Source organism: Chiloscyllium plagiosum, chromosome 12 (assembly GCF_004010195.1).
Source record: "Chiloscyllium plagiosum isolate BGI_BamShark_2017 chromosome 12, ASM401019v2, whole genome shotgun sequence".
NCBI lineage: Eukaryota > Metazoa > Chordata > Chondrichthyes > Orectolobiformes > Hemiscylliidae > Chiloscyllium > Chiloscyllium plagiosum.
In genome coordinates this window covers 35,200,443-35,211,537 of record NC_057721.1, presented here as the reverse complement: position 1 = coordinate 35,211,537, position 11,095 = coordinate 35,200,443, and the positions used below count along the sequence as shown (strand labels likewise).

The 11,095-nt window shown below is 38.9% G+C and overlaps 1 protein-coding gene across 4 annotated transcripts in view; it reads right to left on the bottom strand.

Moving 5' to 3' along the window:
- Positions 1-565: 565 nt before the first annotated feature.
- Positions 566-11,095, bottom strand: part of arl13b (ADP-ribosylation factor-like 13b) — a 110,042-nt gene continuing 99,512 nt past the window's right edge. For 3 of the 4 annotated variants that reach the window (XM_043700789.1, XM_043700787.1, XM_043700790.1), the window contains one exon: positions 566-1,959. In XM_043700789.1, coding sequence (XP_043556724.1) covers positions 1,883-1,959 — 77 coding nt within the window. In that variant the 3' untranslated portion in view covers positions 566-1,882. The remainder of the gene's footprint in view (positions 1,960-11,095) is intronic. The other variant, XM_043700788.1, reaches the window with a different exon arrangement.

Genomic DNA, 11,095 nt, shown 5'->3' with positions numbered 1-11,095 from the left:
AAGAATAAAAACATTTTTTAAACATTAATGATCTAATAAATGTAGATGTTCAGAGGGATTTAGGTGTTCATGTACATAATAAGTGCAGCATGCACCAAGGACATATTGACTTTTATTGCAAGTGAGTCATAATATACAGGTAAGGATGTCTTATTGCAGTAGTACAGAATTTGGAAAGACCATAAATGAATTTGATATCCTTACCCAAGAGTAAGATATGATTGCCCTATAAGTGAGTCAATGGAGTTTCATCAGATTGACTTCTGGGAATAACAGTGTTGTCATGTGAGGAGAGAGCGAATACAGCGATTCGACATTCTCTGGAGCTAAGAATAATTTGAAGTGATCTCTCTGAAACAAAAAATATTCTGAATAAACTTGGCACCCTAGCATCTGCTATGTCATTTATCTGGCTGCAAAGTCTAGTATTAGGGGTTATAGTTTCAGGATAAGGATCATGGAGAATAACTGCCTTCATCAAGGGGTTAGGAATTTTTGTAATTTTGTCTATCAGAAAAAAGATGCTTAGTTGTTGAGTTTATTTAGTGCTGAGACTGAGATAGTTTGCACTCAAGAGATATGTGAAAGAGCTGGTGGGTTGAAGCTTGACCATGATCTTCCCTAATGACAAAATAGCTTTGAGTGGCCATTTAGCCATCTCTTGTTATTATTTCTTAAGGTTTTAACAAGGGATTCACTCTATCTTTTCACGACAAGTAATACTTTTATAAAAATGCAAGATTCTTTCTGAAAGGTGTACAAAGTGCTTGAAAAACTCACAAACTAATTAGATAAATACAAAATAGTAACAATTATAAACAAATATGGTCAAACATTTTAAGAAAATGAATAAGCATCACAGAAACAATATAGATAGTTCTAGTTAAGATAAAAACTCTAAATTTTACACACAACTTTTATGATTATTGAAGTATACTACATTATATCTGTTCTCTAGAAATACAGGTCTACCTACAGCTTTGAATGGAAAATACAAGCAATTTCCAAAATAATATCTCATATGACTGTAATCTATATAATCGTGATTTGTTCACACTGATTGCAAAATTTGAGTCTTCAAAAGACTAGCAGTTCTGCAATATAAAATCTGAGATATTATTACAAGCAGTTATAAGAGCCTATCCAGAGGCAATTCAACAATGTATGAGAGAAGTGAAGGAATTATGCTTGCCAATTTTACATGGTATGTTTTTTTAAAAGACGTATTTTGTTCCACATAGAACATATAATAAAGCTTTGCTACAGTATTTGCAAACATCTAATCCACTGAGTTTCAAGACCACATGAATAGGAGTCCTTGCTTGAACTTTGAAACAAAACCTAAAATATTTGCAGTTTGAAACATAATTACTTGCATGACTATGTTGCATCTTCTAGAAAGACTAATCAAAACAAAACATTCAGCACAATTAACATGTTTTGTACTGTACAAATATCACATGTTATATTAAAAAGGTTTTTCTTGGTCAGGTTGAGTTTCTTCATGAACTTTTCAATTGATACAAAATTCCACTGGCTTAAACAGCAGAAAAAAATACTTCTGTGGTGTATTGTCTCACTGCCTCTTTCTTCTCCAAGATTTGCTAAAGATAGCCATTCAACACTTTACTCAAAACGTAAGCCTGTCCATTGCAGCCATTCTTTTGCTGAACATGCTGATGTGGTAGCAATACAGTGTCCTTGACTGCAGTATGGAAAGTTTTGTTTTGTTCTCAAAAGTGAGGATAGATTCTTTCCCTTCTTGCTCAGTTTTTAAAAAATCTCTTCTGATGGAAAAGAATGAATCATAAGTTTGATTTTTAAATAAAACATTAAAAAAACTACCTAGTTTTGTTCAGAGAGTAACAAGAGATCCATACTGCTAGGAGATGACTTCATGGGTGTCAGCATTTGGTTTCTGGCTCACTTGAACTGGTGGTAGCGGCTTACTGTAAAAATCTGTCGAGTAAGTTAAAAAGAAAATGTAACAGATTAATGCAAGGGTTAATAGCATTTCCTTAATGGCACCAACCAACAAAAGTGTAAACCAAATGTAAAGCCTTAATTCTCAACACAACCTCGAGTTTTTAATAGTAATTAGTGCAATTTGAAAACTGCATACACAAATCAACTCATGTTAGGAAGCAATCTTCACATATTTGGGCTTAAATAATAACCATAATATATTAGTCTGGACAATACTTGGACAGTTCTTTGTATTTATTTGTAGCGTATGTATCTTATTTATTTCCTAAAACCTCATGGCAGAAATTAATTGTTTTCTACAGAAAGTGTAGTGATTATTTTATAAGTTCATACTACTTCTCATCAAATCTTTATGAGAAGATTTAATCATTTAAATTAAGTATCATTCATGATTTTTGTTCAAAACACTATAGGGGTCAGCGGTTAATTAGCTCATCAGAACCAATTGTCCCAACTGCCTTGTAGGATGAGTGGTAAATCAATCAGGATTCAGGAACTGTATAAGTGCATGTGTCTGACGTGACATATTTCAGAGTTGCTGCATCCCAATGGATTTTGCGACTCAATAAAAACTGGAACAAAAGAGAAAAAAGGTTTTATTTTCATCACAGCAGTGATCCACAATAAAGGATAACTATAAACACAACAGGATTGGTGATCTAAATTGTAAAGATGATCTATTAATACAGGAAACAACACTGGGTGGTTTAGTAATGCATTTGGATTTCATTTTTCTTTTTGCTCTGTTTTCTCCCCTCTCATGCATTGGGAATACATGTGGTAAGAAAACAGAGTTAACTTATCAAGTTCTGAAGAAAGATCACTGGGCTTGAAATATTACATCTGTTTTCTCTCCAGAGATGCTGTCAGAACGGTTGAGTTTGGCCAGCAATTTCTGTTCTGTATTTATTTCAGATCTCCAACATCCACTGTTCTCTATTTTATTTTAATGACATGGCACTGGTAATTTGTACCGAAAATCCTGTACATTACACGTGCTCTTCTGAAAACACTAAATCACTTGCTATAGGTATGTTTCAAGAGAGGACAATTGCTTTCTGGTACTGGGTCCACAAGGACAAATATTCACATGGAGCTTTGACCATGCATAGTAACACATTGCGAGAACATTACAGTTGAATCTAAATCTGCTACAATATAATGTGTGTGTACTTCCAGCAAGAGCCACTAGGTGGCAATCAGGCACCAGAATTCTTAGGGCCAGAAGATGCTTCCAGAGATGATAAAATGCTCTTAACAAGAAAATTGGCACTGAAGAATAGTCATCTCCTTCAATTTTGGGGAGACTAAATTAAGATTTTATGCTCACTTTACTATATTTGCACCATTTTCAGCTACAAGTATCAAATGGATGATCCTTTGGATCTTCAGCTTCCTCCCAAGGTCCCCACCATCACAAATGTCAGCCTTCAACCAGTTCAATTCACTCCACTTGATATTATGAAGGGGCTGAACCCACTAGATATTGCAAAGGCAATGGGCCCTGACAATATTTCAGCAAGTCTACTGAAAGTTTGTGCTCCAAAGCTACAACACTGTCCAAGCCCAGCTACAACACTGGCATCTGACTGACAATGTGGAAAATTGCCTAGGAATATCCAGCACACAAAACATTAGACAAATCCAACCCATAACCAAATATTGCCTATCAGTTGATGGGCATATGAAGTAGGAGCAAAAGTAGAACGTTCAGCCTTGTCAGCCTGCCTGATCATTTAATAAGATCATAGCTGAGCTGTTAGTGTTCCTCATTACATATTGCTGTCTCCTCTGATAACCTGTGATTCCCCATCAAACATTAATCTATTTACCTTTGCCTTAAAAATATTCAATGACGCTGTCCCCATTATCTTCTGAGGCAGATAGTTCCAAAGTCACAAAAACCTCAGAAGTATTCCCCTCATTTCTGTCCTAAAAGGGTGATCTCTAATTTTAACACAGTACTCTTAGCCTGGACTTAAACTCAAGAATAAACATTCTTTCATGTCACCTTAAAACCATCAAGGATACTATAAACTTCAATCAAATCATCCCTCACCCTTCTAAACTCCAGTGAAAACATGCCCAACCCAATTTTCCCTCATAATACAATCCACTCATTCCAAATATCAATCTAATAAAGTGCCTTCTAATCACCTCCAAGGTATTTACATTCTTTCTTAAATAAGGAAACCAAAAGTATACATAGTACTCAAGATGTAGTCTTATTAATGCTCTGTATAAAAGGTTATGCTTCAGTTACCTTCTGCTCATAATAAAGGACAGCATTCTATTAGTCTTGTACCTGCACGCTAAGTATTTGTGACTCGAGTACTAAAATACCTAGATATGTTCGCACCTCAGAGTTCCTCAGTTGTTTTGTTTAAATTATACTCTGCCTGTTTATTCTTCCCATCAAAATGAACAAGTTCACACTTTCCCTCATGTTATTCCATGTGCCAGATTTTTTTGCCCACTCACTTAAACTATCCCCATATTGGTCTGCACCCTGTTATGTCATCTTCATAACATACTTTCCTACCCATCTTTCTGTCATTCGATCTTCTCATCTAAATCATTTACACAAATCATAAAATGTTGCAAACCCAGCACAGGCTGTGGCAGTATTCTGTTTGTCACATCTTACCAATCTAAAAAAGACCCATTTATGCATACTCTGTTTTCTGGTAGTCAGCCAATACTCTAGCTATGTTACTATGCTGCCCTATACACTACAAGCTCCTACACTACTTGATAAATATTTGTATGGATACTGTCAAATATGTGTTTAAGAAATTCAAATAAATAAGATTATACACAATTATTCGTTCACAAAATCAAGTTGACACTTTCCAATTACTTTAATTTCTTCCAAGTGCCCAGCAAAAACAAAACCTTAATGATTGATTAATACCATCCTCATGACAGATATCAAGCTGACAAGCTTACAGTATGCGGTTTTTCTGGCTTCTTGCATAGAGGTATCATACTTGTTACTTTCCAGTCGGATGAAACCTTTCCTGAATCTAATTAATTTTAGAAAATTAACAGCAATGCATCTCCTACCTCATTAGCTACCTTTAAGACCCTAGGTTGTAGTCCATTGGGAAGTGGGGATTTATCAACCCACAGTTCCAACTGCTCAGTTCTTCCTCATGATTATAAATTCCCCATGTTTTCTCTTCATTCAGCCTCCTGATTTAAATATATTACTAGGATATTTTCTCTATCTTTATATCAATATCTTCACTCTGATGTGCACTGGGATTTTAAAGTATCAATATTACTTGGAAATTGGATTGAAAACTGGTTGGCAGATAGGAAACAAAGAAAAATAATAAATAGGTCTTTTGTCCAGTGACAGGCATGACCAGTGGCTAAGTGGTGTACTACAGGTCAGTGCTTGCACCCCAGCTATTCATAATATATATATATATATGATTTAGATGAGGACACAACATATCATATCTTAACATTTGCAGATGACACAAAGCTGTGTGGAAAGGTACACTATGAGTAGATGCAGAGAAGCTTCTGCATGTTTTGGCCTTGTGGCTAAATGCATGGCAGATGCAGTAAAACTGTGGATAAGTACGAGGTTGTACACTTTGGTAGCTCGCTATTATCTGAATGATGACAGATTTGGAAAATGGGAAGTGCAACACTAAAAGTAAGTATGTAGGCACAGCAGGCAATGAAGGCAAATGGTATGTTGGCCTTCATAGCAAGAGGAATCGAGAGGAGCAGGGATGTCTTGCTGCAAAGGTACAGGGTGTCAGTAAGACCACACCCAGATTACTCTGTGCAGCTTCGATCTCCTTATCTGAGGAAGGGTGTTCTGATTATGGAGGGAGTACAATGAAGGTTAACAAGAATTGGCTTGGTCATATAAGACAGAGGATAGTTGTGGAGAGGAGTTTATTAATATGTCTAGTTGTATTCACCAATAATCAGTGCTGGGACTGCTTTTGTTTATATAGTGTAGGTCATAGAGTGATACAGCACAGAAACAGACCATTCGGTCCAACTCTTCCATGCCAACCAGACAATTTCAATCTGACCTAGCCCCATTTGCCAGCATTTGGCCCATATCCCTCTAACCCCTTTGTATTCTTATACCCATCCAGATGTCTTTTAAATGTTGTAATTGTACCTGTCTCCACCACTTCCTCTGGCAGATCCTACCATACATGTACCACCCTCTCTGTGAAAAAGTTACCCCTTAGGTCCTTTTTTAATCTTTCCTCTTTCACCTACTTGTTGTTAAATCAATTTTTGTGTCTGACAGCTGGCCACCACGAAGGACTGATCCATTAAAGAGCAGGAAATCCAGTGGTTTAAACTGCACATTGTTGCTGCTTATCATGATCCAAGCTGGGATTGTGGAAAGGGACAACTGAAAAGGGAAAGCGATGGCCTAGTGGTATTATCACTGGACTGTTGACCCAGATAACGTTTTGGAGACTTGGGTTTGAATCTCACTATGGATGATGGTAGAATTTGAATTCAATAGAATGTCGAGAATTAAAGAGTATAATGATAACCATTTAATGACGACCATTGTCGATTAGTGGAAAAACCCATCTGGTTCACTAATGTCCTTTAGGGAAGGAAACTGCTTTCCTTACCCGGTCTGGCCTACATGTGACTCCATGCCCACAGCAATGTGGTTGACTCATAACTGCCTTCTGGGCAATAAATGCTGGCCTAGCCAATGATGCCTTCATTCCATGAATGAATAATAAAAAAAAGGTAGGTGGTCTCAAAGGGGAACAATTCAATCAGACTCCCACTCCACATCTAGTGCCTTCCCCAATGATTTAACATTTCATCTAGTCTTGAAGTCTTCACTACTTGGCTGTTTGTTGCATTGCAGGTTGTCTGATTAGTAAGTTTGCAGACAAGGCAAAAATTGGTGGACTTGTGAGGAACATTGTCAAATGATACAGCAGGATATAGATCAATTGGAAAATTGGGCAAAGAAATGGGAGAGGAGTTTAATCTGGGCAAAAGTTTTGGGAGATCAAATACAAGAGGAGCATCGTTATCCAGAAGGATCTTGGGGTATAAGCCCACAGCTCCCTGAAAGTGGTAACACAAGTGAATAAGGTGATAAAGAAGGCGTATGGCATTCATCGGTCGAGACATTAAGTATAAAAGTTGACAAATCATTTTGCAGCTGTATAAAGTTAGGTCACATTTGGAGTATGTTGTGGCAATCTGGTCACCAACTATAGGGAAGATGTGAAGGCTTTGGAGAGCATGCAAAAAGAGGTTTACCAGGTTTCCGTGGATCCCGTGGACTCTCACCTTTGCTATCTTGTTTCATGTGAGACCTTATCAAAAACCTAACTGAAGTCCAAGTAGACACATTGCTCTCATCTACATATTTGGTCACCTCTGAAAAATTCATTCAAGTTGATGAGACATGACCTCCCCTGAACAAAACGATGCTGACTGTTCCATTATTATCTCTGCCCTGTCAATGCATATAAATACTGTCCCACAGAAAGCAGTGAAGCCAAAACACTAAATATTTTCAACAAGGAGATTGATCTATTCAGCCCTAAAAAATAGATCTAAGGGTATGGGGAGAAAGCAGGAACAAGGCATTGAATTGGGTGATCAGCCAATGATTATACTGATAGTGGATCAGGCTTGATGGGCTAAGTAACTTATTCCTCCTCCTGTATTCTACGTTCCTATGGAAACATGCAGGTAATTTAAATATGTCTCTCTATAACACAGCCAGCTCATCATCTCTTCTGAGTTTGATTTTGATGTGCCACAATGGCCATGCTGCAGACCTGAACGATAATTATTAAAGACAAAAAAACCCTGCAAATACTGGAATCCAAAGTAGACAGGGAGGAGGCTGGAATAACACAACAAGTCAGGCAGCATCAGGAGGTGCAGAGGTTGATGTTTCAGGTGTAAACCTTTCTCAGTCCTGAGGAAGGGTTACACCTGAAATGTTGACTTCTGTACCTCCTTAAGCTGCCTGGCCTGATAATTATTAAAGACATTATAATAGGACAGTTAAATAAGTTCAAAGTAATTCGGCAGAGCCAACATGATTTTCTCAATGTTTAACTAATTTATCGGAGTTCTCTAAAGAAATTAGTTGAGCGTACAAAAGGATGTAGAGCTTGCAAATGGAGTACAATGTGGAAAGGGTGAAATTATCAATTTTGGCAGAAAGAATAAAATGCATATGATCTAAAGGATGAGAAATTGCAGAGCTCAGAGATACAGAGAATTGTGCATGAATTACATAAGGTTAGTTTACAGTTCCAGAAACTAATAGAACGTTATGTTTTATTTCGAGGGTAATTGAATGCAAGACGAGGGAGGGTATGCTTCAGTTATACAAGGTGTTGGTGAGACCACATCCTAGAATACTGAGTACAGAACTGGTCATCATACTTAGGAGAAGATGTTAATGTATTGAAAGCAATTCAGCAATTCAACCTGGAAGATATGCATTGCATTACAAAGCAAGGCTAGACAGGCTAGTCCTGTATCCTCCAGAGAGTAAAAGGTGACTTAATTGAACCATGTAAGATCCTGATGGGACTTGACCAAGTGGATGTCCTCTTAACATAGAACAGTACAGCACAGAACAGGCTTTTCAGCCCTCAACGTTGTGCCAGTTTTTTATTCTATTCTAAGGTAAGACTAACCTACATACCCTTCATTGTACTAACTTCCATGTACCCAGGCATGAGTCGCTTAAATGCTCCAACGTATCTGACACTATTACCACCACTGGCAGGGCATTTGACACACACTACTATGTAAAGAACCTATCTCCGACATCTCCCTTAAACCTTCCTCCAATCACCTTAAAATTATGTCCCTTCATGACAGACATTTCCGCCATGGGAAAATGTTTCTGCCTATCCACTCTATCTATACCTCTCAACATCTTGCACACCTCTATCAAGTCACCTCTCAACCTTCTTCGCTCCAATGAGAAAAGAGCTAGCCCTCTCAACCTTCCTTCATAAGGCATGCCCTCCAGTCCAGGCACCATCCTGGTAAATCTCCTCTGCACCCTCTCTAAAAGCTTCCATATCTTTCCTATAATGAGGTGACCAGAACTGAATACAATATTCCAAAAATGGTCTACCCAGGGCTCTATAGAGCTGCAGCATAACTTTGCAGCTCTTAAACTCAATCCCCATGCTGATGAAAGCCACGCACATATGCCTTCTTAACAACCTGATCAACTTGGGTGGCAACTTTGAGGGATGGATGGACATGGACCCCAAGAACCCTCTGTTCCTCCACACTGCTAAGGACCCTGCCTTTAATCCTATATTTTGTATTCGAATTTGACCTTCCAAAATGAATGACTTCACACTTTTACAGGTTGAACTCCATCTGCCACTTATCAGCCCAGTTCTGCATTCTGTCAATGTCCCGTTGCAACCTACAACAGCGCTCCACACTATCCACAACTCCACTAACCTTTGTGTCATCGGCAAACATATAACCCACCCTTCCACTTCCTCATCCAAGTCATTTATAAAAATCACAAAGAGCAGAGATCCCTGTGGTACACCACTGGTCACCGAGCTCCAGGCTGAATACTTTCCATCTACCACCACCTTCTGTCTTCTATAGGCCAGCCAATTGTGTATCCAGATGGCCATATTTCTCTGTATCCCATGCCTCCTTACTTTCTGAATGAGCCTACCATGGGGAACCTTATCAAACGCCTTGCTAAAATCCATGTGCACCACATCCACTGCTCTATCTTCATCAATGTGTTTTGTCACATCCTCAAAGAATTCAGGAAGGTTTGTGAGGCATAACCTGCCCCTCACAAAGCCTTGCTGACAATCTGTAATCAAGCTCTGTTTTTCCAAGTAACCATAAATCCTGTCTCTCAGAATCCTCTCTAATACTTTGCCCACCACTGACGTAAGACTGACTGATCTGTAATTCCCAGGGTTATCCCTATTCCTTTTTTTGAACAAGGGAATAACATTTGCCACACTCCAATCATCTGGCACTACTCCAGAGGACAGTGGGGATGCAAAGGTCATCGCCAAAGGCGCAGCAATCTCTTCCCTCGCTTCTTGGCATAACTTAGGGTATATCCCATCTAGGCCAGGGGATTTACCTATCCTTATGTTTTTCAAAATTTCTAGCACATCTTCCTTCCTAACATCAACTTGTTCTAGCATATCAGTCTGTTTCAAGCTATCCTCAGAAATGTCAAGGTCAATCTTAGTAGTGAATACTGAAACAAAGTATTCATTAAGGACCTCCCCGATTTCCTGTGACTCCAGACACAAGTTCTCCCAACAATCCTGGATCTGTCCTACCCTCACTCTGGCCATCCTCTTGTCCTCACATAAGTGTACAATGCCTTAGGATTTTGCTTAAACCTGCCCATTAAAGTTTTCTCATACTCCCTTCTAGCTCTCCTAAGTCCATTCTTCAGTTGCTTCCTGGCTACCTTGTAACCCTCTAAAGCCCTGTCTGATCCTTGCCTCCTCAACCTTAAGTAAGCTTCCTTCTTCTTCTTGACTAGATGTTCCTTGTCACCAGTGGTTCTTTCAACCTACCATCCCTTCCTTACCTTAGTGGGACAAATCTGTCCAGCACTATTAGCAAGTGACTCCTAAACAACCTCCACATTTCTGTCATGCATTTCCCTGAGAACATCTGCTCCCAATTTAGGCAGAGGTCTGATACCTGGCATGGTTTATCATCAAGCACTAAATCCAATATGGCCTCCCCTTTAGTTGGCTATCTATATATTGCATCAGGAACGCTTCCTGGACATACCTGACAAAAACTGCTCCATCCAACTATTTGAACAAAGTAGGTTACAATCAATATTAGGAAAGTTAAAGATTAGAGTGGTGCTGGAAAAGCACAGCAGGTCAGGCAGCATCTGAGGAGCAGGAAAATCGTGTTTCGGGCAAAAGCCCTTCATCAGGAATAGAGGCAGGGTGCCTGCAGAGTGGAGAGATAAATGAGAGGGGGGGGGGGGGTGAGGAGAAAGTGGCATAGAGTACAATAGGTGAATGGGGGTGGGGATGAAGGTGATAGGTCAGAGAGGAGGGTGGAGTGGATAGGTGGAAAGGAAGAT